Source organism: Macaca nemestrina, chromosome 13 (assembly GCF_043159975.1).
Source record: "Macaca nemestrina isolate mMacNem1 chromosome 13, mMacNem.hap1, whole genome shotgun sequence".
NCBI classification, from domain to species: Eukaryota; Metazoa; Chordata; class Mammalia; order Primates; family Cercopithecidae; genus Macaca; species Macaca nemestrina.
Window position 1 is genome coordinate 20,211,037 of NC_092137.1, and position 27,027 is coordinate 20,238,063.

General features: G+C 35.6%; 1 protein-coding gene across 16 annotated transcripts in view; it reads right to left on the minus strand.

The window, feature by feature from the left end:
- Nucleotides 1-27,027, minus strand: part of LOC105479873 (pumilio RNA binding family member 2) — a 105,206-nt gene that overhangs the window by 10,802 nt on the left and 67,377 nt on the right. For 12 of the 16 annotated variants that reach the window (XM_024792235.2, XM_011738193.2, XM_024792239.2 and 9 more), the window contains 5 exons: nucleotides 25,974-26,117; nucleotides 25,572-25,859; nucleotides 21,187-21,423; nucleotides 3,733-4,000; nucleotides 876-1,005 (listed from right to left, as the gene is read on the minus strand). In XM_024792235.2, coding sequence (XP_024648003.1) covers nucleotides 876-1,005; nucleotides 3,733-4,000; nucleotides 21,187-21,423; nucleotides 25,572-25,859; nucleotides 25,974-26,117 — 1,067 coding nt within the window. The remainder of the gene's footprint in view (nucleotides 1-875; nucleotides 1,006-3,732; nucleotides 4,001-21,186; nucleotides 21,424-25,571; nucleotides 25,860-25,973; nucleotides 26,118-27,027) is intronic. The other 4 variants (XM_024792237.2, XM_011738200.3, XM_024792238.2 and 1 more) reach the window with 1 other exon arrangement.

Consider the following 27,027-nt stretch of genomic DNA (forward strand, 5'->3'; position numbering starts at 1 on the left):
CTTCTTCCTCTAGGCCCAGTAAGCCCTAATCTTCTTTATGCCACTATTAGTTATTCCAGACATTTCATACTGGTAGATCAGTATCAATGTTTGTCCTTTTGTGTGTGGCTTATTTCATTTAAGTTAGTATATTCAAGGTCCATCCATGTTGTAGTATGTATCAGAACATCATTCCTTTTTATGGCGGAATAATATTCTACAATGTACACATATACCACTTGTATTTATCTATCTGTTGATGGACACTTGGGCTGTTTCCGTCTTTTGGCTATTATGAATAATGATGCAATGTATACTGGTGTTCAAGTTCCTGTTTTCAATTCATTCTGGTATACCCCTAGGAGTACAATTGCTGGGTTGTATGGTAATTCAATATTTAATTTTGAGAAACTGCCAAAGTGTTTTCCATAGCAGCTACACCATTTTACATTTCCACCAGCAATTTATGAGGGCTCTAATTTCTCCATATCCTCATCCACATTTGTTATTTTCTGATTTTATGTTTTTTGATTACAGCCATCTTAGTAGGTATAAAGTGCTCTCATTGTGAGACTGATCTGCATTTCCCTGATTAGTAAGGATGTTGAGTGTCTTTTCATGGCCTATTTGGCCTTCTGTATTATTTTACATAGAGAAATGTCTGCGCAAGTCTTTTGTCCATTTGTCATTTGGGTTGTCTTTTTGTTGTTGACTTTTAGGAGTTCATTATATATTCTGGATAAAATGTTTATCAGATATATAATTTGTAAATACCTTATCCCTGGCTTATTATCTTTTTTATATGAAAATGATTTTAACCAACTTTCAGAGCTTTTCTTAATATCAAGTATACAACAGCTGGATGGGTGGATATACAAATATGCATGAATCCTTACCTCAAAAAACTTCTGTATAACATAGTTGCCAAAAACATCAGTCATTAATTGATAGGCTGCTTGCAGAATTTCATTAAATACCATCTGTCGCTCAGCTGGAGTAGCTCTCTCTAACTTTTGCTGTATGAATCTACATGGGGAAAAATTTTAGTATGACAATATGTTTTTTAACTCTTACTTGAGTATTATACCCTACCCTTCCACATATATGCACTGCAAGTTATTTCCAGAAATATTAACATACTTTATATAGTGGACAGCTAACTTACAGCAAAAAGGACAAAAGTTATATAGCATTTCTTTGTAACACTTTATCTACTAGAGTGACAAAAAACTTGGATTTTTATCTTTCCTAGGTTAGTTTGGTTACATTATAATCAATAAGAAAATTACATACATTTTGCTGCTTATTCATTCATTTTTTGTAATATACCCATGTATTACTAAACATCTAACTTTTAGAACATAATAAATGAAACCCTTAGAAGTAAAATTCTTCCAACATGAATGAATTCCTAACCAAGATAGCCATTCTGGGTGATACAAGGCTCATTTGTCACTCTGAAGGAACTGCCAACTAGTCATGCGTTGCTTAACGACATTTCAATTGACAATGAGCCACATATACAATGGTGGTCCCATAAGATTATAATGGGAGATAAATTCCTATTGGGTAGGAACTGTCATAACATCATAGTACAATACATTACTCAGGTGTTCATGATGACATAACCCTACTGCACTGTCAGTTTATAAAATTATAGTATGGCTGGGTGCAAGTGGCTTACCCATGTTATCTCAGCACTCTGGGAGGCCGAGGTGGCTGGATCACCTGAGGTCAGGAGTTCGAGACCAGCCTGGCCAACATGGTGAAACCCTGTCTCTACCAAAAATATAAAAATTAGTCTGGCATGGTGGCAGATGCCTGTAAGCTCAGCTACTCAGGAGGTTGAGGCAGGAGAATCACTTGAACCCAGGAGGCAGAGGCTGCAGTGAGCCAAGATCATGCCATTGCACTCCAGTCTGGGTGACAGAGTGAGACTCCGTCTCCCAAAAAAAAAAAAAAAAAAAAGTATAATACATACAATTGTGTACAGTGCATATCTGATAATAAACAACTGAGTTACTGGTTTGTGTATTTAGTATACTTTTTATTGTTATTTTAGAGCGTACTCCTTCTACTTGTTTAAAAAAAAAAAAAAAAAAAAAAAAAAAAAGCAAAACACCCTCAGGTAGATCCTTCAGAAAGTATTCCAGAAAAAGGCACTGTTATCATAGGAGATGACAGCTCCATGGGTGTTGCTGCTACAGATCTCCTAGTGAAAGAAGACATGGAGTTAGAAGAGAGTGATACTGATGATCTTTACTCTTTATAGGCTAATGTGTGCATTTGTGTCTTAGTTCTTAACAAAAAGTTTAAAAAACCGATAAAAAGAAAAAGTCTCATAGAATAAGCATATAAAGGAAACATCTTTGTACGGCTGTACAATGTGTTTCTGTTCTAAGCTAAGTGTTATCACAAGAGTCAGTAAGTTAGCTCAAATGTTACAGTAAACTCAGCCTGGGCAACATAGTGAGACCCTGTCTCTAAAAAAAAGATTTTAAGTAATTAGCCAGGTGTGATGGTGCGTGCCTGCAGTCCCAGCTAGTCAGAAGGCTTAGCTGGGAGGACTGCTTGAGCCCAGGAGGTTGAGGCTGCAGTGAGTGATGATCATACCACTGTATTCCAGCCTGGGCACAGAGTAAGACTCTGTCTCAAAGCGGGGAGAAGTTACATTAGGGTTAATTTATTATTGAAGAAAAAAAGTTTTAAATAAATTCGGTGTAGTTGAAGTGTACAGTACAGTGTTTATAAAGTCTAGAGGAGTGCAGAGTAACATCCTATGCCTTCGCATATACTCACAACTGACTCACACACTCACTCACTCACTCACCCAGAGCAACTTCCAGTCCTGCAAGCTTCATTCACAGTAAGTGCCCTACACAGGTATATGATTTTTAAATCTTTTACACTATAGTTTTGCTGTATCTTTTCTATTGTTTATTATGCTAGGTATACAAACACCATTGTTACAAACGCCTACATTATTTAGTACAGTAACATGCTGTACAGATTTGTAGCCTACGCGCAATATACAGAGCAGGTGTGTAGTAGGTACACTCTGTAATGTTCACACAACAACACATTTTCTAGAATGTATCCCCATCGTTAAGTGATGCATGACTATATAGAGAGACAAAATTTGTATGCCATCTAATCTAAAACGACTTAAAAACTTGAGGTTTACCTTAAAGCTATAAAAAGAGAAAATATCTTAAATTTATTAAACGTGTTACAATTCTATTTTCCTTTCTAAGCTATCTTGACAATGTTAATTCAGATGTATCTCTCATGTATCACATTCGTTTTAATGTAAAAAGGCACCAAATTTTCCTATAACAAATGTGAAATATTTCAACCTAAGCCAAGTCACACTGAATACCAACCTATAATGCAGCACAAAGGCATTTAACATTGCTTGCTGTATTTTTTAAACACACAAGGGTCACTTAAGCCCACAAATGTAATACAGAGCTGATGTAATCAAAATAACCCAATGAAGGGGGCCCTGCTATATTCTCATCATAACAATATTCACACTATAAAAAACCGGAAAACTATAAAAAATTAAAACCTGTATTTTTATAATTTATCCCAACATGAAAGAAAAAACATACAATCCAAACTGAATTTTAGCTCTTAAAAGCTGCCAATTTTAATGCAGACTGGGCTAAGGATAGTTCAGAAAAATTTAAGCTTTTATAAGGTAGCAGTTTCCAAAGCAAAAATGAAGTGAGAAATATCATAATCACCTACCTAGAACCATGCTGGTCTTGAGAAAACTCAACTATATGTCCAATCAAGTCTCTAAGTTGAAGGTTCGGGAAGCGGTTGTTTCTGAAATCTTCCAATAATCTACTGCGGCCAGAAGGCATAATATCAGACCTATTATACCGAAGCCGGGAAGGAGGAAAGAGCTGGCTGCTGGAGCTAAATAGACTGGAAGTGCTTGAAGCACTTCGATATTTTGCTTCTGCTCCAGGTGCTGCAGAGATATATCGACCACTACCATTTGTCAGTCCTCCTACAACAAAGCAGCTATGGTCAGCAAGTATTTTTGACAAGTTATTCCTCAAATAAAATTTACTTTAGCTACAAATTCAGTCAATAAAGAAATATTTCCCCCCACTAATTCCTACTTGTTATGAAAGAAAATTAAAATTGGGAGGGGAAAATCTCACCCATATACCTCATGTATGTGGCTATATGATAAAGAGACTAGAAAACATGAGAAAAATAAGTATTTGTTTTTCAGCAGCTTAGTTTAGAACTTAATTATATGATCTAGTGTCATATGCACTCTTATCAATGCCAGAACACTGAAACCACCAACACAATTTTCAGTTACATTAACAAGCAAGTTTAAATTGCTAGCAAACTTACATTTTAAGCCACTGAAATAGACTGAAATTCACTAACATTATTAACACAATAACACTGACTGTTAAATCTGTACTTTTTGCATTCGGTCATATATACTTCCATGTAAAGATAAATCAATTATTAGTTAAACCACGGATGGTATGAACTTTAAAAAGCCACAATATTAGGTAATAAATCTAAATTATACACTATTTTAAGATTTAAAATTTTTTATTTAAAATATTTGACATAAGGTCGGGCATGGTGGCTCATGCCTGTAATCCCAGCACTTTGGAAGGTCGAGGAGGGCGGATCATGAGGTCAGGAGTTCGAGACCAGCCTGGCCAACATGGTGAAACCCTGTCTTTACTAAAAATACAAAAATTACTCAGGTGTGGCGGCGGGCGCCTGTAATCCCAGCTACTTGGGAGGCTGAGGCAGGAGAACTGCTTGAACTCAGGAGGCGGAGGTTGCAGTGAACCAAGATCACACCACTGCACTCCAGCCTGGGTGACACAGCAACACTCTGTCTCAAAAAAAAAAAAAAAAAAAAAATATATATATATATATATATATAAAATGTATTTTATTTTAATATATAGTTATATATGAGAATGACATAAAGCCACTATTTCACAAACCAGAGTATTAATCAACAGCAGTTATTATTCCTAGAGCCTTATCATTTACAAATGAATAAAAAACATCTTTAACTTATGTTCCATTCCAAGAAAGAAAATCAAAGAGCAGTCAATAGAAATAAAAATAAATACATGCAGGAAATTTTTAAAATTACAATTAACAGTTTAAAAGTACTTGACAGTGTCCTTTTAAAAAAGAAAAATGTATAGATAGTTGTAAAATACACATTAGTGGAGTTCAGAAAAACAAAATGCACTACCAGCATCATGCTATTATTATATGCAAACTCTATGCAGAGTAGTACTATATATATAATCCAGGCCACAGGGTAGAGATGGTCCCAAGGACATACTGTCAGTGCAAAGCTAAATGGAAATATTAGAGGTTGAAAAGAACTACAAGGACAGAGAGCAGTAAAATAGTCAAATCCTGGAGGGTAAATTGGGTTAGAACATTCCTCTTTCACTTTTTGCCCCTATTGTCCTAACTTTACTTTTCTTCATTGAACTTCCCATTACATAGCATAACATGCATTTATTTATTTGAATCCCCAGTACCATCTCCAATACAAGAGCCATAAAATTACATTAATCTACATGCTAGCTACCTGGTGCCTAGAACAATGTCTAGACCAGCCTGACCAACATGGTGAAACCCCATCTCTACTAAAAATACACAAAAAATTAGCCGGGCGTGGTGGCGTGCACCTGTAATCCCAGCTACTCAGGAGGCTGAGGCAGGAGAATCGCTTGAACCCGGGACACGGAGGTTGCAGTGAGCAGACTGTACCACCGCACTCCAGGCTGGGTACCAGAGCGAGACTGTCTCCAAAAAAAAAAAAAAAAAAAGTATGTAATTTAACAAGCTATCTTACACACCAAAATCTCTAAGATCAAATTCTTGTTTGGTCTAGTTATATATAACTATCTCAGCACCCATTTATGATATTCAAAACGCTCAAGATTTCAGTGTTTCAATACGGTCTCAAGACTGCCAGTCTTTCCGCTTCCATTATTTGTTTACATATTTCCAACTGTTCATAATAACTGATCACTAGCCCATCTGATTCTTTATAATTGGGTCCTTATCACATCCTGCACAGCCACTGGGTTTTCTCTAGCATCCTTGTCCTTTCTGAAGGGCAGGGGTGCTTTGCTTATCATTTCAATCTGGTTAAAATTGTTTTTTCTTAATCAGCTGACTTTCAGATTCACCAATCCATTTTTATACACACCAACTGTATTTTTCCTTTCAAAGTCCATTTTGATGTCACTTTATGATAAAAACCTACAGAATCCGGATACAGTATATGCTCTAAGATCTTCAACCTAGTTTTCAAGTCATTACTCCAAACCTATTTTTCACACAAATTTCTTAGTAGTACCCTAACTGTTCATACCCCCCGCCCACTTACTCGTTACTATTTCTTATCATTACCTCAAACATACCCTTAATGCATTAAAGATTTTCGACACCAAATTCAAAACACATACTCACCCCAGGAAATGAAGAAGCCGGTTTTATTTGGTACCTTCCAAATATCCTGCCAATAAGCAACAGGAATTTCTCCCGTATCTAGGTATTCTTTGATTTAAATTTTATCAGCTCCTAACAACAGAACTCCTGTGCACATGGTTCACAATATCTATCTAATACTACACTGTCTTGAATTTTAAAAAACCTTAGACATTCAGTTCTACAAGACTAAGTGGCCTTCTCATGCACGAAATTCACAAATTTGGTGGCTCACGCCTATAATTCCAGCATTTTTGGGAGGCTGAGGCAGGCATATAGCTTGAGGTCAGGAGTTTGAGACCAGCTTGGGCAACATGGCAAAACCCCATCTCTACAAAAAATACAAAAATTAGCCAGGAGTGGTGGTGTGTGCCTGTAGTCCCAGCTACTTGGGGAGGGTGAGGTAGGGAGGATCACTTGAGCCTGGGAGGCAGAGGTTGCAGTGAGATGAGACTGTGCCACTGCACTCCAGCCTGGACAACAAAGCGAGACCTTGTCTCAAAAACAAAACAAAACAACAACCCCCACCTGCCCCCCCGCAAAACAAACAAACAAAAAAACAAAAAAAGAAAAGAGAAAAAAAATATTATTCTCCAGAAACTAATTCACTTTCACCCAGGGAAGCATATCTTTTCTCTTATAAATAAGTAAGTATGTAAAACCCAATTTAAAACATACATTAGACATCTTAAATTTCGTTATCTAAATATTGAAAGCAGGTCATCTAAAATATCTGGAGATTGAGGGACATTCTATAAAACAGGCCTATACCCTTTAAAAATGTCAAGGTCATAAACAGAAATAGTTCAAGAAAAGAGCAGTGATGAAAGTAATCTGTGATCCTCAATTTGACAATGGACCCCCAAATCAATCTCCCTTTCTCTTTCTTATAAAGGTAATCAGTGAGGTAAGTAGCAAAGTTTGAATACAGTTGGCTGCTTTGATTAGTGGTTTATCAGTGTTAATTTCCTGACTTTAGTAATTGTGGTTTTATATGAAAACATATACTTACTGTCAACAAACATACACTAATGTATTTCTGAGTAAGGGACATCATGCCTGCAACTTCCTTTTTTTTTGAGACAGGGTATCACTCTGTTGCCCAGGCTGGAGTGCAATGACGCAATCTTGGCTCACTGCAATCTCTGCTTCCTGGGTTCAAGCGATTCTCCTGCCTCAGCCTCATGAGTAGCTGGGATTACAGGTGCACACCATCATGCCTGGCTTGATTTTTGTATTTTTTTAGTAGAGACGGGGTTTCACCATGTTGGCTAGACTGGTCTCAAACTCCTGACCTCAAGTGATCCGCCCACCTTGGCCTCCAAAAGTGCTGAGATTACAGAGGTGAGCCACCATGCCGGCCCACCTGCAACCTCCTTTCAAAAGTAAGCCCAAATAGTGTTGTGGATGAGGGGAAGAAGACAGGGAGAGAGAATCATACAGCCAATGTGATAAAAGTGGCAACATCTGGAAAACGTGGGTGAAGGGTATAGTTTTGCAATTTTCCCATTAGTTTCAAATTATCCCAGAAATAGTTAAAAACACACACACAAACAGATCATCATATTCATACTTCTGCTGCTGGTAGTCTAAAAGCAGTTATCTTCTTCACCAAAAGTATTAAAGAGATAAGGTCTTTTCATTTCATCATTCAGTCCCCACTACCATTCATGACTGTTTAATCACTATCTGCCTAAGAGTGTATATAGGACATGTAGATCAGTACTATAATTTCACAGATGAGGTCACTATGGTCCAATGGTCCAAAAGGTATGGGACATGCAGCTAGTCAGCCAAGACCCTTAGGCCAGAGCTTATCTCACATGACAGTGTGCCAATCTTCTGTGCTATTTACATCTTTCATGTTCATTCATGAGAAGTTTAAAATAAAGGCAAACACAATTTTATTAGTAGAAATAACATGACTTTACAGGTTTTCATAATTTCTGAGAAGTCTGTTTTAGAATCCTTCCCTATTAAGTATCACAAGTCAAAGAGTATTAAAAAATACAGTTGTCTTTCAGTATGCATGGGGGATTGGTTCCAGGACGCACACAAAATACCAAAAATCTGTGGAAGATGAACACCAGCAGTTTGGCCCTATGTCACCTATGGATATGAACGGCAAGCCCTCCGTATCTACAGGTTCCGCCTCCTAACCAAGGATGCAGAATCTGTGGAGATAAGGCAGGTCCTCTGCGGGGCAGGGGGTAGTGGGAGAGACTGTAAGTGAAATAACCACAAAATAATTAAATCTATCTAGCCTTCATTTTTCATTGTTTTCTACCCTCTGGGATTGGAAAGATAGCTACTCAATCTATCAGGCCTGTATATTCTTCTAAGAATAGAGATTCCTGACCCTTACTTAAAACATACATAATTACTCCTTCTGGATAAATTAAAAAAAAAAATCTACCTGAAAGATATTCTGATAGAAGAGTATGGGGACTGATTAATTAGAATAAAAATAATTTAATGTTTCATTTTATAACAGATTTTCAACTACTAATTGCAAATAAAAATGAAAATAAGTATGCCCCACGCGGTGGCTCAGGTCTGTAATCCCAGCACTTTGGGAGGCGGAGGTGGGCGGATCACTTGAGGTTATGAGTTCAAGACCAGCCTGGCCAACGTGGTGAAACCCCGTCTCCACTATATATATATTTTATATTATTTATATATATATATAATATATAAATAAATATATATGTATAAATATATTTTATATATTTTTATATAAATATATTATATATATATAAATATAATATATATAATATATAAATAAATATATATTATTTATATATATATATAAATAAAATTAGCTGGATGTGGTGGCGTACGCCTGTAGTCCCAGCTACTTGAGAGGCTGAGACAGGAGAATTGCTTGAACCCAGGAGGCAAAGGTTACAGTGAGCAGAGACTACACCACTGCACTCTAGCTTGGGCAACAGAGCAAGACTCTAAAATAAGGGGGGGGGGGGGGCGTTCCTGAAAAGGATACAACTACACATAGGCTACTAGGTAAGAGTTTATTTCAGAAGCCAAGGCTCTGGAAATCACAATAAATGGAAAGATGATAGCTGCAGTAGCCAAAGAATCAAAGATACAGAAGGAGTAGCTGGGAACGTCTAAAATGAGGACAGAGTATTGTATAGCATTTAGCTACTTCTACTCCAAAAAGAGGGCAACTTAGTACTTTTAGTTCAGTATTTTCTGATTACTTTTCAAAACTATATGCATGTTGCTTGGCTTTAGTGGGAAAACTTAAAAGTAAAGTGGGGGAAGACGGAACAGTGCTTCTCAATATGCACACCAATCACCCAGGGATCTTGAAATGTTTCTAAATCCCCACAGTTGGTACTACATGCTAGTCCTTAAATGTCCATGGCATATAGTAATTAACTATTTTGTTGAAAAAGAAAAAGGCAACTATCTGTGAGCCTAGCTCACATTGTTATCTGCACATTAATATGGTCATGTATACAATAACTTTTTAAAAGGTAGCTACCATTTGTTGAAGATTTTGTGTTGGATACTGTGATATGCAAATTTTGCGTAAAATGCTGTATTGTGTTGTAGCCTCCAAAAAGTCAAGTTTTTATAAATGTTGTAAGCCATCCAACTGAGGACAAAAATTTTTTCTATTATATGGCTCAAAGTTCTTCCAGCTTCTATCCCAATACTTAACTGGCTAAGACTTTGGATTCAGACTTGGGAAATCAGGCGGCAAACGGGACAACAGTCCCCCACCAAATACATATTCAAGTTTTAACCCCCTGTACCTGTGAATGTGACGTTCTTTGGGGAAAGTGTCTTTGACTAGTGTCCTTATAAGAAATGGAAAATTTAGAGATGCATGGGGAGAATGCCATGTGATGATGGACACTGATACTGGAGTGACGTATCTATAAGCCAAGGAACATCGAAGATGGCCAGCAACTACCACCAAAACCTAGGAAGAGACAGAAAGGGTTGTCCCCTAGATCCTTTGGAGCATGGTCATGCTGACATCTTGATTTCAGATGTACAGTCTTTAGAACTGAGTTGAATAAATTTCTATTGTTTGAAGCCACCTAGTTGTAGTCATTTGTTACAGCAGTCCTAGGAAACTAATACAAATGTCACTTTGTTTTCTTTAATTCAACAAAATCAATCATATATTAGCTTGAATTTTTTTTATTTTTATTTTTAAAGAGACGGAGTATGGCTCTGCCACTCAGGCTGGAGTGCAGTTGCACGATGTTGGCTCACTGCAACCTCTGTCTCTGGGTTCCAGCAACTCTCCTGCCTCAGCCTCCAGATAGCTGCAACCACAGGCGCATGCTGTCATGCCCGGGTAATTGTTTTGTATTTTAGTGGAGACGGGGTTTCATCATGTTGCCCAGGCTGGTATTGAACTCCTGAGCTCAGGCAATCCACCCGTCTTGGCCTCCCAACGTGCTAGGATTACAAGTGTGAGCTACCGTGCCCAGCCTAGCTGGAATACTTAATGTCATATACATTTAATATAGTTCATGTACACAGAGTGAATGCTAAAATAAAAATATAAAACAAGGTACAGATAGGTAACATTTCTTTCCAGATTAATATATAAATGACTCAAATCTGTGGGGCAATTTCATTTTTTTCCCTTCAGAATTTAAAATTTTTTGTGTGTCTATCACATTTAAAGTATAAATCGTTTTTTATGTTTCTGAAATTGGCAGGTGGTTGCACTATTATTTCATGATACATCATTTGTAACACTGCTGTATGAGAATGCTATCCTCTTCCAACAGCCTATGAAGCAGACATACCGCCATTTTACTTGTGAGACAACAGCTTAGAGAAGCTAAATAACTTATCCAAGAAAGCACAGCTAATAATTAGGCTGAATTTTTGTTTACCATTATGTCTAAAAATTTCATGTAAAGTTGTCAGTTATACTCTGCTATGCTTCCTGGAAAATGTTTACTCTCACATGCCATTCATAAGTCTGCTAAATGACTGAAGCTACATGAGGTATACACTGAATAAAATTTTAATACTTATTAATTACACATTTGCCATATAAAGACAAAAAAATTTTATTGGAGGAAAGACTAAGACTACAATGAGTTTAAAAAAACAAAGTAGGCATATATAAAAGTATAATCTTCCACATCGTTTTAATAGGCTAATATAAAAATATAAACATGTCAAATGTACTACCTTAAAATTGTTAATTTTATGACAATATGCAAAACAACAGTAGATGCAAATGACAAGCCAAGTGCTCTAAAATATAAAATAAAAATCTGTTGTTTCCATTTCTATTGCTTGTGATTCTTTTCTATAAGCAATTTAAAAAAATCTTACCTTTTATTATAGTCTCTACTGGTTAAACTTAAAAAAATAAAGGGCAGACTATCACCATAGAAGGTATTTAATAATCTTCCCTCATTCATCAAGGAGCATTTAAACAGACTAAGTGATAACATACTTAGTTAACATAACATACACAGTCTTCAGACTAGTTATGACATCATTTCAATCAATAACCCACCCTGTCAATTTCCATTACACTATCAAAAGGGGGTAATGTTGTATAGTTTCAAAAATTGCCTCATTTTTTATCTTTAGTGAAAACCACCTCTCTTGTGACTGATGGACATGAGAACATTTTTAAAAACTTACCCTTAACCCCGCAAAAGACAGTAGTAGTGAGTTCGAGTAGCCTAATAGGAACCTGTTGGTTTTTCCCGGAATATGTCATATAACCCTGTCAGATTTGGCCTAAATTCTTTTCTTTGTTACATTTGGTAACAAGTTAATAAACGAGCAAGCCATATCTGAATTTTCTTTTAAATATTCCAGCTGAGATTTCAAGGCCAGTTGCCTTTTTAATTGGAGTGAAGAAAAATTATAGGAGCTGGGATTGTTTTCCTTAAACCATAATTACTAAGGATTTATGCAATCCTAAAGCTTGCTTCAAAAGTTATGAATACTGGAATAAATTCTGATCCTACACAAACATTATGGGTACATTTATTATCTCTCTTGATGGGGTCATTGCGATGGTGGGAAGAAGGCTGAAGAACTGGGAAGGTAAAAAACAAACACACACACACACACAAAACAAAAACTCCACACAACTGACTGTCAAAACTTTTTCATAGTGCAATGTTCTAAAGAGCATGATCCTGGCACACTGAACAAAGAAAACACTGATTGAGAACAGCCAAATAATGCTTTAATATAGTAATCTATGTAGGATACCAAGTATTTTTTAAAAAGGAAGTGTCCTTACTCAATAATAAATTCATCAATAAAACAAATAAAACCGCTTGAATTCAATTACCCAAACATTCAGTGAAATCTGAGTATTTTTAGTTGTAGAAAAAGGCCTGGGCTTTACTGTTTCTAATCTAGTGGAGAAAATAAACCTAGAAACAATTCTATTGTAATCCAATGTGTACTAACTTTGGTTCAAAAAACCCATAAAGGAAAATAATTCCAATGAAATCACTATGTTTCTATAGAATTATTAAATAAAGTGAAATAAGATAAGAACATTAAAATCATTATACTGTAACTGCTGTTTTTGTCTGTATTTACCACAAAGCTACAAACGCGATGACAGTGAATAAGGATGGTGTTTCTTCTCCTAGTCAAGCAGAGACTGGCTTCAATATTGTATTGAACATAGGTATTCAATATTGAATTAATAAGTAAAAATTTTAATCACATAAAAATTCTAAAAAGGAGTCTAATAAAACTACAGAAAAGATAAAATAGCAATTACTTTCAGTAATTAGAAATAAAATAAAAACTTGCTATTTATATCCTATTTACAGTATTTTTAAATATTACAAATAAGATTCTTTTTTTTTTTTTTTTTTCTTTTTTTTTGAGACAGGGTCTCGATCTGTCCTGCCCAGGTTGGAATGCAGTGGCACAACGTTGGCTTACTGCAACCTCCATCTCCTGGGCTCAAGCGATCCTCCCACTTCAGCTTCTCAAGTGACATGGACTACAGGCACATGCCACCACACCCAGCTAATTTTTGTAATTTTATTAGGCTGGTCTCAAACTCCTGAGCTCAAGCAATCCCCCTGCCTCAGCCTCCCAAAATGCTGGGACTATAGGTATGAGCCACTGTACCTAAGATTCTTATCTGATCAGTTTTAACTTAAAATTAGTAATGAAATATTTATAAGACCCTTAAAATAGCATTTAATTTGGATTAAAGATCAATTATTAGCAAGCGAAAAACCACAAAGAAGCCAATACACTGACATTTGAACTCACTTTTCCCACAAAGTCACAAGAGGTTAAATTATATTTTACTACAATTTTATAAAAAGTTTACATAGATGTGAAACATAGGAAACATGGTCCTTTTTAATTTATTCAGATAGGTATTAGAAATAAAAGCATCCTGGGCTGGGCACGGTGGCTCACGAGGTCAGGAGATCGAGACCATCCTGGCTAACATGGTGAGATCCGTCTCTACTAAAAAATACAAAAAAGTAGCCGGGTGTGGTGGCAGGCACCTGTAGTCCCAGCTACTGGTGAGGCTGAGGCAGGAGAATGGCATGAACCCGGGAGGCAGAGGTTGCAGTGAGCCAAAATCACACCATTGCACTCCAGCCTGGGGGACAGAGCAAGACTTTGTCTCAAAAATAAACAACAACAACAAAAAAAAAAACAAAAAAAACCAAACAAACAGAAAAGCATCCTTTGAGAAGCAGTACAACATCTGGAGTAAGCCAGATAAATGTGGCCTCAAAATTTTGGCTCTGCCTCTTACTAACTTCATGAATATATGTCATGTAATTTCTTTGAGAATAAAGTGTGTTTGTGTGCATATGTGTATGTGTGGTGTGAAACTAGTCAAAGTTCATTCCCCCTCATTTGGATATTCAACTACTCCTGCCCAAGTCACTGAAACACCCATTCTTCTCATATAAGCTGCAGTAGCAACTTGGTCATTACGGATCTAAATGAGTAGGTCTATTTCTGGATGCACTACTCTGTTCCGCTGTTCTATTTATTTATCCTTGTGCCAACAGTTTTAGTTATTGAAGCCTTCTAAGTTCTGGTATCTGGCAGTATTAAGTTTTCTAACTTTGCTTTTCAAAATTGTCTTCACTACTTTTGCTTCTGCTTTTCCATTTTCATTTTTTGCATCAGCTTATCATTTTTTTTTAAACCTAATTTTTATTGATAGCATTCAATGTTTAGATCAACTAGAAGAAAGCTGGTATCTTTATAATAGGGAGTCTTTCAACCTAAAATACGGTATATTCTTCCATTTATTTAAGTCATCTGTAACTTCCGTCAGCATTTTATAGTTTATAATGTAAAAGATCTTGCCCTTCTTCCACTGGATCCATTCCTAGGTATATCGCAACGAAACAACTCCAGTGAAAATATTCTCTACATATAAGAAACAATTTTTCAATGCCATTCCAAGAGATATATGCTACTTTCATTTTTATGTTATTTGGCTAACACTGCAAATCTCTCATGAAGCATATCTGCCTGTATTTTAAAGGATACTTTTTGATCCTTAGGGTGCATTATAAGCTTGGTGGAATGGTGTAAATTACAGGTGAATTCTTGGTTGATTAAAAGAATTTTTTATTTGATTTTTTGAGACGGAGTCTCGCTCTGTTGCCCAGGCTGGAGTGCAATGGCGTGATCTCGGCCTACTGCAAGCTCCGCCTCCCGGGTTCACACCATTCTCCTGCCTCAGCCTCCCAAGTAGCTGGGACTACAGGCGCCAGCCACCACGCCTGGCTAATTTTTTGTATTTTTAGTAGAGACGGGGTTTCACCATTCACAGGATGGTCTCGATCTCCTGACCTTGTGACCCACCCGCCTCGGCCTTCTAAAGTGCTGGGATTATAGGCATGAGCCACCGCGCCCGGCCGATTAAAAGAATATTAAGAGTAACTACAAATTACTTCAAGTCAGTGTCTCCATGTGGAGGCTACTGAAAATTTCAGTGGGACGAACTATTTTTGTGCTGATTATGCAAAGTATAACATCTGGCGGCCAGGCATTTAATGCCAATGGAATCCCCACAAGCATTGTAACGAGCAAAAACTGTTGCTGCACATTTGCAAACTGTTCACATCCTTGTGAAGTCTACTACTAGGCATTTTAAACAAGTGCCCCAAGTGATTCTGATGCCAAAACACAGAATCAGATCAAGTATTTTCTAGTCTTAAGTTTGTGATTATCTTAACTAAGTAAATTAACTGGTGAAAACTTTCTCAGAAGTTAGAACCACAATGTCACTGATGTTATTAAAGGATAATAAATAAAAAATTAGTAACCCAAAAGAAGTACAACCAAGATGAAGACATTTTTATACAGAAAACCAAACATCACAAATTCTTCCATACAACTAGTAATATAATTTCTCCATAACATATTTCCTACTCATCAGCAAATAAATTACTTCTAGGTCTACCAAAGGGTTGTAGCTGCTTTTCAATTTATATTAACACGAGAACCTGTAAGATTCTGTTGAGAGTAGAATCTTATAGAATTCTGCTCTATACACAGTCCCTAAATTGCCTGCCTTAGATTAACAAGTATTCTTATTTCAAATAAGAAGTAGTACAAATATAACATGTGCTTAGACAAGTATTTTTATCTAAATCTCAAGAATAACTAAACTGAGAAAGGAATCTAAAAAGCTGGTAATCCTATACATACTTTAACCAAAGAAAAGCTTAATTTATACCATCATAATGAGGTAATCATTAGATTCTGAGAGGCTAATTAGAATTATTTATATACTTCATAAAATTGTTCAGTTCCCTATAGAATAACATAATGGAAAAAGGAAGAATAGTATCAGGAGTCAGAATTGGATGCTTAGCCTTAATTCTGTTATTTACTGGTTTGGGAAAGTCTCTTAATCAATTGATCTTTAATTTCTTCATCTTTAATGAACAAACCACTCTGACAGTCTATGCCAACAATTAGGATGAAATGAAATAATGAATATGAAGGTGCTTTAAAAAAAAACTATCAAATGCTATTCAGTTACAGAGAACTGTAATTGATAAAGGATAACAGTATTTTCAGTGAATGCTTCAAATAATTCATACTGTTTTCTGCTTTCATTAATGATTATATGTGAAACTCAGAAAAATGGCAGGTGACCTTACTAATTTTACTTCTCTGAATATTTTATTATAAGAGAAGCACAGGACTACGTCTGCCAAAGGCCAGCAATTATAACAGAATGATTCTAAAAATTTACAATATCTTGCCTGTTACTAAAATTTTCTGTAATTGGAAGAAAAGACAGGTTATGAAATTTTATTATCCACAGCAAACTAAAGCACAGCCATTTACTTGCTGAATACATGACATTCTTCAGACTAGATAGTCCCCTTTCTTTTTTATTTTTATTTATTTATTTCTGAGATGGAGTCTTGCTCTGTCGCCCAGGCTGGAGTGCAGTGGCGCCATCTCGGCTCACTGCAAGCTCTGCCTCCTGGGTTCACGCCATTCTCCTGCCTCAGCCTCCCCAGCAGCTGGGACTACAGGTGCACGCTGCCATGCCTGGCTACTTTTTTTGTATTTTTTTAGTAGAGACGGGGTTTCACTGTGTTAGCCAGGATGGTCTTGATCTCCTGACCTCATGATCCTGCCGCTTCAGCCTCCCAAAGTGCTGGGATTACAGGCATGAGCCACCGCCCCTGACGATGGTCCCCTTTAAATACATTTTACTGAGTTCAAAGCCCACGTTACACTTTAGCACCCTTTTTTCTTAAGGAAAAAATAGCCAGTTCAAAAATGAAGAGGTACAGGGCAAGAAGCCATTAGTTTGTCAAAACCTAAGTTACATAACAAAAATACGAACACTGCTTTATACCTAATAAGTTCCACATCAATCAAATTACTATGAGCATAAAGATTGGAGTTAAAAAAATTATCAACACTGTATTTTAAAAGTTTATTAGAAGAAAAAGAAGGAAAACAAGGAAAGAACTAGCTGGCTAGCTCCAGGTAGAAAAATAAGGCAATACTAGAAATAGTTAATGTTCTTCATAAGGAGTGAAGCATCTCAAAAAAAAAAAAAAAAAAAAAAAAAGATGTTGACTTCTATCCTAGACAATGATGTATAAAACAACTGTAGGTAGACTGCCCCCCTCCTATAGATTAATACAACATGAGAAAATAACTCAATATTTAATATTGAACCTGAAGCCCAGAATTTTATATTGTTCTTTGCATTTCAGGGTAAAAACTAATCTCAAAATTATTCTCTCTCCAAGTTGTTGTCAACATGAAAACCAATATAAAGGGGCTCCAAGGGGCCAAAGAAGGTGTAATTTTAGAATCAAAAATAGATATAAAATTGATGTTACACTGCAATGAACTGAAACATACCAATTATCCCCAATAATTGGTATGTTCTCATGTAGATAACAATGAGAATAAAAACACGAGTCACCTTTAAAGGTTGCTGGGCATCAAAGTTATTCTGAAAGTAAAGGAAAGAATCATGCATTCTTCTGACTCTTACATGAACTATCTTTCAGGGTAACGGATGAGGGATAGTTGTTATTCTTTACAGAAAAGTTCCAGATAATAAATGAAGAAAGAATGACACAATTAACACATCACCATTTTGCAACCTCTGGAAAAAAAAAGACGATCAAAGGCTGCCAAAACCATTAGGTGGATCAGGCTGGTCATCTCACAATGGAGACAACCAGACACGTGTCTCCTGATACGGTACAACAAAAAGTAACAGAACCCCATGTTGTCAAAATAAACCAGCCAACTCATAAACTATCTGACCAAGCCTCTAGATCAAATTCCAGTTTACAAGAAAGAGATATAGGAACATTTTAAATACCACTACGGGGAAGCAATCAGCAAAGTCAAGAGTGTGGGAAAACCAATAGGACAAAGTTTCTTCATCAAATAAATGGAAAGGGGAAAAAAAGATGAAAAAAAAAACAATTACACATTAAGACATATCAAACAAACGCAATGTATGAACCTTATTTTGACTGTGATTCAAACGGAACAATTGTTAAAGACATTTAAGTCAATTAAGGAGATTAGAGTTAATAAGAATTTAAAAATATATGATATACTGTAGTTATTGTTTTAGAAATAGAACCTCAGATATCACACAATAAAAATGGAAGAATAAAATTATTTTTTCATGCGTCTAACTTTATTAGAATAAGCAACAGAGTTGCAAATTTGAACAAGTGTTTTAGATTTTAATGAAAAAATCAACACCCCAGAACTATGCACTGAAATTCTTACACTCCAATCAAAAAGTGATTACTAGTCATCCTGCTAAAAATACATGTGTTGGTTACATGCCTATCTTAAAAAATGAAAAAAAAATTTTTTTGGAAGACAGCAGAGAATGTTGCTACTGGGCATATTCTGTGAATCTCAAATAACTAATACTAACAAAGGAACATACTTTGGGGATGCAGATCTCAAGCTTTACATGTAACTGTAATGGTTCTAACATTCACATCTTAAAATCTCCCAGGAAAATAACCTGGAATTAATTCCAACCAATTCTAATGAGAATTGAGAGAACTTATCTCTATCTTATGATTTCATATTCTTGATATGTGAGATCAGTAAAATTACTTAAAAATATGCAAATTCCATTTCCATAGGTCTTTTATGCCATCAGCCTTGAGACTTGCTTCATAAATAAATTCACTTCATGGGTACATAATTAAAATACTTTTCTTTTTTTTATTGGACAGCATGAAAGTCTTGCATCATGATCCATTCATAGGGAGGTGCAGAGTAGATTATTTCCATGAATAGTATGCAAAGAGAACATTTATGAAATCCTTCAAGTTATTTTCAACCTGGTATGGGTCTATTCATTGCTAACAATGTTGCCAGTCATACTACCACTAAAGCTACGGGAAATTGGGGGTCACAAAAAGAAAACAACACAGATAATTACTAATTTCAATCAGAGGTGTATTAAAACAGCATATTTCAAGCTGAAGCTATGTTAGTCTACAACGCAGAACTGCTGGCCCAGTGGTGATTATTTCCCACAATTGACCAGAATTCCTTCCCTAAGCATCTATTAGGCTGGTTTCTTTACAACCTAAAGAAAGAGAAGCACATATCTAGACTGCTCTTTAATCACAGAGACATCTAAAAAGTCACTTATATCCGATTTCTAAGCAAGCTATGTAGAACCTATTTACTGCCATTTATACAGGCACTAAAGCACAACACAGCAGTAAGAGCTGAACAAGAATCTGATTTGAAACTTACCTATGAAAAGATGACAGGACATGACAAATAAAATCTTAACAATAAAACAGAAAACTATTATGATAGATCTAATCTAAGGTTTATTATGTTCCAAATTTTTGTGTCCATTTCATAGGCATGTCTTATGAAGGGGGGATGCCTGAGCAGTAATAACAGAAATCAGGAGCTGAGCAGCTCCTGCGACTAAGAATAGATGATAAATGAAGAACAGTATTAGGCTGAAGACTGGTAAATCTACACATCTAGTGCTGCAAAGTGGATCTTAGCACTCCATCTGAATACATTAATTGGTTGTATATGTTCAGTATCCCCCAAAATCCTCAAATGAGCAAAGGCCCAGAATTTGGGGTGGAGGACCAGAGTCTTTAAAAAAGAAATCTAGTCCACTGTGTGTGCAATAATGTAAATCAAAATGAACAGTGCAACAGATATCTTTGTTACATGGACATTTATTGTATGAACAAGTTTTTTTTTTTTTTTAAATAGCTATACCCATGTTAATTGGAGGGGGTGGTCAAACATGATCACTAACTTACAGTACATCTGCTTACAGTAGCAACATTACTTTTTAAAACACAAGCTGATTTAAATCTTTCCAAATACGTAAAAGCTGTCAATAGAATCCCTCAGTTTCAGCTGAATAACTAGAATTATAAAAATTCAAAATAAAGTTTAAAAAATAATTTCTTTGACAAGATAGGGATTCATACACAGCCTCTGATGTCCAAAGCCCTTCAAAACGTATTATCTGCATGGATAAATACTTCCTGGGGAAGGAAAAAAGGTAACCACCAATTTAATTATTTGGGGGTGGGAACAATTTTAATATACAAATATAAACAAAGTTCTCAATGCTCCAACTTCAGGGGTACAACAAGCCTAAAACATTTTTAACATATCCAAAAGAGAAGTATATGGCCTAAGCCCATAAGCTTCCTTAAGTGACAAATATACTAAATTCAAATTCACTGAAATAATTCTCTGGTAAAATGGCCAGGCATTGAAAGACCAAAGCAAAAACCAGTGTACTAACCTAGTTCAGTAGCTATGTAACTAATGTTTTTCTTATGGTGTGCAAATCTTTTGAGAGTGAAATTTCTCTTTCACTATTATGTTTAAATAGTTGACTTTTCAGATGCTCTAAAACACACAAATCAAAAGCACAGACAAAAAAAACACACCATTATATTTCATAAAAGAAACATAAGAAACAATGGGGGGGGGTCTTTACCTTATTGTACATTAGACCCTCACTTTTAATTTTCATGAATGGAGAACTTTTTCAAAAGACTAATATCTAAAAGCAAAAGCAATTTGGCATGTTTTATCCAACATTAAATATTTTACATATATTATAAACACACACACAAACACACATACATGTATACATACAAATAAAAAGGGTTTTGGTTTTTTTTTTACCTAAATGCAAACTGGATGAGGATCCATGTGATGAAAGTGATGGCGGTGGCGTAAGTGAATGTCCTGGAGTTTGGCTTGGCAGAGGCATGCCTATTGGACTTGGAGAGGAGGAAAATCCCAGACTATTGTAAAATGGTTGCCCTATGGGTGCTAGGCTGCTACTAGATCTTTTGTACAAGTCAGAGCTAGTAGATAGAGACTCTCTCCTTGTGGCACTACTACTTGCAGAACTGCCAACTGAAGAAGAAATAAAAAAAACCCTAATTACATACAGTGTTAACTGAATAAAACCTATCCCCAACTCTCGCTGGGCAATAACAGAAGTGATCACAATAATTATTTTTAGAAACATTTTGGAGAAGATAATTACTGTGATAACTATATATACTAACTTATTAATCATAAAAGGGTATAAATGCACCCCAATAAAGAACCAAATACTTAACAGAGCAGTCATATGTTTCATTATTTCACACATATTTACCACTGACACACCTGATTACTGTGCTTTAATACCCTGGTATGATTTATAAACCCTGGAATTGCAAGTTGTCTGCATTAGGACATGCTAGAGATTAAATTCCATTAAGTTTAAATTCTGGTAGTATCCTCATCTCTGGAACCTGCTTCTTAGACGTTAACTCAATGCCAAGAAAAGATTATATGAATAAATAAAATATTAGTACATTTCCTTCACCATTCATATGTAATTTGTCGTCTAGCTGTGTTCAAAACACAGCCCTTTAAGTCCATATTGGCCCGAATATTGATCAGTTGTGAAATACAGAGAGCAGCTAACTCAACACTATTTTTCATACTACACATTCTCCCTTGTTTTCCAACTACATTACAAAATAACTCAACTTTTAGAAAATTAATAGCACTCATTGTTATCAAACCAAAGACATGCTTTCACTTATCCCACAGGACTCTTCCACTCCTAAGATGCTAGTACTGCCTCCTGAGCCCCTTACTCAAGGCTGATCAGGTTTTTGTCATTAGACAATACACAATTTCTCTTACTTCACATCCCTTAATACACTGCATACCGAATTTTTACTTAATACCAAATGTAACTATTATCCTTCTAATCCTTTTTCCTTTTATAGTGTAGAAAATAAAGGCCATGTAGGTCCTGGTGAGCTACACATGCTTAGAAAAGCTAATCAAGATCTGGCTGTTAATCAACACCTGTCTGGATAATCAAATTCCACTGCATGCATCTCTAAGGGCTGTCCAAAACTCTCAGTTCTCAAGTCTCATTTAAAGCCCATATATTCAAGTATGTTTCCTTCCTATTTCTAAGCACTAGCCTCTTTTAACTGAATAACTTTTACATCTAAGAAAATTTCAAACCACATTTCTGAACCTGCCAAATACATTTTTAAATGACAAGCTCTATATTCGGACCAATATGGCAATGCTTTCCAAGGAATCTGTAAGTTTCTATTAAATCTTATTTAACCACAAGTCATATATAAGTAGGTCATACAGGGTATAAAGAAAAAAATTAAGGAGTGTACATCATGGGTAGACCAAGGTAAGAGTATAATACAGACAGAAAACTTAATTACGTTGGTTTTGCCACATTCAAAATTCTATAGAGGGGTAAAAAAACAAAAACAAAAACACAGGCTTATGCTACCACATTAGGCAAAAGATTATAATGCTATTCAACCTTTTATACCAGCCAATGCAGTTTCTGAGACTGACCATGTTTGGTTGAAAATTTTACATTTTAAGATATCACAGTAAGAAAATACTAGAGGTGTCTATATGCATTTTTATTGCAAAAATGTATTATAAGCACATGTAATAAAACAGCTCTTTTTGAGTTGGTTTTGGCAAAACTGGCAATGTATGCTACATTAACTATGCTAATTTAAAAGGACACTGTCAAAGTGATTTTTCTAAAATATGGCTACATTTTAAATTCCTATTTATTTCAGAAAACAATTTGACAATGAAAAAGACAACAGCTCTCTAATGAGAGCAGCATTATTCCCCTGACAAATAATCCAATAAACCAGTTTTGACATATGCAATATTATTTTCCTCCAAAAAGGAAAAGCCAAGCCAAACATTTAAAAATAATTCAGAAATAACCTTAAACATAAAGAAGCTGGCTCTTTAAGTTTTACTATATGACTAAATTATCTCCAACAGTATGACTATGAGATATGAAACAAAGTGTACCTAAAATATCTAAGAGGGTAGACGGACTGCTAATCATTCATTGACTGTGAAAAAAAGGCTAAATTATAAACTTTCAATTGTAACAACTCTTTAAAAAAATAACAGGTCATAGAAAAGATGATTTAAATTATATGTTACGACGTTTAGGCTTCTTGGCCAACTGTATCATAAAATGGGGTATTTAACACTGTTAAACATTAATAATTTCATCATAGAGGTAAGAGAATGATTGTGTATGTTACTTATATAAGTGCATACAGGCACACAACCAGATTATGTTTTAGAGTTCATATAAGTATGTAATTGCCATAATGTGAAAAGGCAGTGGGCAAAGCTGTAAGAGTCCATATGCATAGCACTTGAATAAACTCCCACAAAATGCCCAAGAGAAGGGAGATGATGGACTCTTTACTGGCATTCAGTGGTGGCAATCACTAATGCTCTCTAAAGCAAGGTAAAATGAAGCTCTTACAGATTGGAGTCAGAATTGAGTAAGCCATGCTTGTAAATAACTGAGGCGTGAAGGTTAGTTTTGGGGAAACGGCATCTGTAGGGGACAAAATGTTCATGTCAATTCTTGAAAGGGGGAAAGAGCCTTACCTAAGAAACAAATGGAAATTTGAAAGAACTGAGTAGGAGCCTAGAAATCTGTACCAGACCATCAGTGACATAGTACGTGAGAAAGGAAACATGGGGTTTAATCAATGCTCTCTTTTTTCTGAATTATTTAGGGCCTACAATTTATAATTTAGAAACTATTTCCAGAAGTTTTTTATGTTACTTGTTCTTCCAGTTTTCCTCAGAATATTTAGGATTCTTTGGAGAAAATGTCCCAATTGTGTTAGAAACAAGGAATGAGTCCTATGGGAGTGCGTGAGGTGGACAAAGAGATACACAACTCCAAAAGCAATGAAAAAACTCAAGTACAAAAATGAAAAGATTTAACAATCCCCATGTTCACTGGATTTTCCCTCAGAGATTCTTATGAGCAGCCTTTATATAATTTTGTGTCAGTCAAATATGACATTCACTTATTGTATTTCATGACAATAAATTAAGAAAGATTCTGCCATCTAAAAGTTTATGGCTGTTCTAGACCATCCTTCCTGTATATATGAATGATAAAAGTTCAGAAGACACTCCCTTAGAAAACTGGCAAGCATTGTTAATAATGCCTGGCATGTGTTAGTTCTGCCATTTTCCACACCAGAAAAGAATATAATTTGATGTGGTAAGAAAAGAGATGAGAAACAGATATTAAGGACTGTAGCAAGTTATGTTATAGAAACAGAAAATCTCTTGAGGTCCAAATAGCCCTATCCTCATGAAGAAAAGGCTGCCAACTGCACCAATAGAACTGGGTCAGCTGTTTTTTCCGTAATGTTTCCTGAGTACTGTGGAAAACTCACAGAATACACCAAGTGTATCAACAAGAAGTCAACGTGGGACTCTTCTGATTTCACTTAGTTCTTCCTCTACCACAGGATCCAGGAACCAGTTTGACTGGGTCAATTATTTAGTGAAGCTATTTAAAATTTTGATTTCTTAAGTGTCATATAAAGCTAAGATACATGAATAGATACCCTTTTAAGTAAATTTTTAGTGACAAAGGCTAACTTATTTAACCTAAAAAAAGATAACCGTACTGGTAGTTTCTTAGGGGATTCTGTTGAGAACATTTCGTTATTTATACACACACATATGTATTTTTTTATATTAGGCCAAATTTTAAAACTGTAATAAACTACCAGCATTTAATAAGAATAAACCATCTAATAAGCACACAAAGATAACTGCTTTAAAATACCAAAAATTTAAGATGGCAAAATATTTACCTCCACAAACATTAATATTATGTAGTGAATGAAGATGAGCTAATAATTAGTGAATAATATATTGACCCAAATAACCTTACTAAAACAAAAATTACAGTAATCAATTCCTAGAGCCAGGGAAAAAGGAAATGTATTACATATGAGTTAAGAATAGGCTGCTTGTAATGAGTTAAACATTGGTGAGTGTTAAAAAGATTTGCAGGATACTTTTTTCCCTACAAAATTAAACCAGTAGTCCAATACTTTATTCCTGTCCTTCCTATACTACATGCTATTATTGCTTATTTTAATGTTAAACACACTCATATACCTCTTCCACTTAGCAGAGTATGCTCATCGTAAAAAAAAACTTACCTGATGAACCAAATCCACTGAGGGCTGAGCCTATAGCAGCACCCAAAGAGTTACCACTTCCAAAGCCAAGAGATGTACTTCCAGGTTGACCAGGTCCATGAGAAAATAAAGAACTACTCTGGGAGCTATTAGTCAAAGAACTGCTTCCATAAAATGAATTAGATTGCAGATTAGTGCTTGGCTGCTGTTGCTGCTGCTGCTGCGGTGGCTGAGTGCCAACTGGCCGAAACAGACCATTTGTGCTGCCTGTAAGGCTACTTGCAGTTCCTCCAGCTGCTGCTGCCGCTGCTGTAAAATAAATTTCAGATACTTCTTTAAACCAGCCAGGAAATTATTCTGTATTTAAAAAACGAGATCTCAACACCAGAAAAATATTATCCTAAAAATGTCAGTTACACTTACCAGCTTGTGCTGCTGCTGAACTAATTAAAACAGGTGTTGGAGCCATTAACCGAACTGGAGTTCCAAGGCCAGTCCTTGCTCCAGGGCCAACCACTAAGGCACCAGTCTGATCATAATAGGCAGTTGGAGCTAATACTTGATAGCCTAAATAAAATAAATGTTCACTAATGAAAGCACTTATTACAAAAACATGCATATTTTTTCCCCCTGCATTTGTATTTTTCAACTAGAAAACACAGCTATTTGTATTATTACTATAAAATCCTCAGTTAATATAGGCAACGCAACACATTTGACAAGGTCTTACTAAATATATGAAAAAGTAATAGACTGTCATTAAACACTTTTTCTCTAAATTTTACTTAGGGGCCACAAAATGAAGAGGTATTTTCCTTAATATAGAAACTACAGGCTATGAAAGAAGGGCTGATATTAGAAAAAAATACCACCATTTAGTCCTTCGAAGAGGAAGGATTAAAAAAACTGGAAATAGCAAGGTAGAACACTTTATGAAATGTTTACTATGCAATTTCATTGAAGTTCAAAACCAAGTGCCTTATTACCAGCATTCCCTTAGATTTTCATTTATAACCATCTCTTTAAAAACTTAAGCCAAACATTCTATTTGTGAAGATTCTCAAGCTAGAGTTTAATTAAAAATCACACAGGCTTTAGTTTTACTGTAGCCTTAAGCACAAGGTAGGTAAATCTGCAATCTTCACAACTAGTGGAGAATAAAGTTAACTTTTTAGCAGACTTTCTCAATGGAGATTCCCTGTTGAACCAAAAACACAGAAAATGATTTAAGTAAGTATTTTGTTAATTCTCCTCAGGATGATATATAACAAGCATCACTCTGGAATCATAGGAGAGAAGTTAACTATATACACTGTGGACACTTTAGAATAATAAGAATAAGGCTTTATTCTTTTCTGGAACTCAGCTGAGAAAGGTTGCCTCATAAAGCAACAAAAACTGAGGCCCAATAACCTTACAACTATCAGCAAAAAATGTACTAGCAACTGTTTTTTCCCTTAAAGAGTGCTGTCTTGCT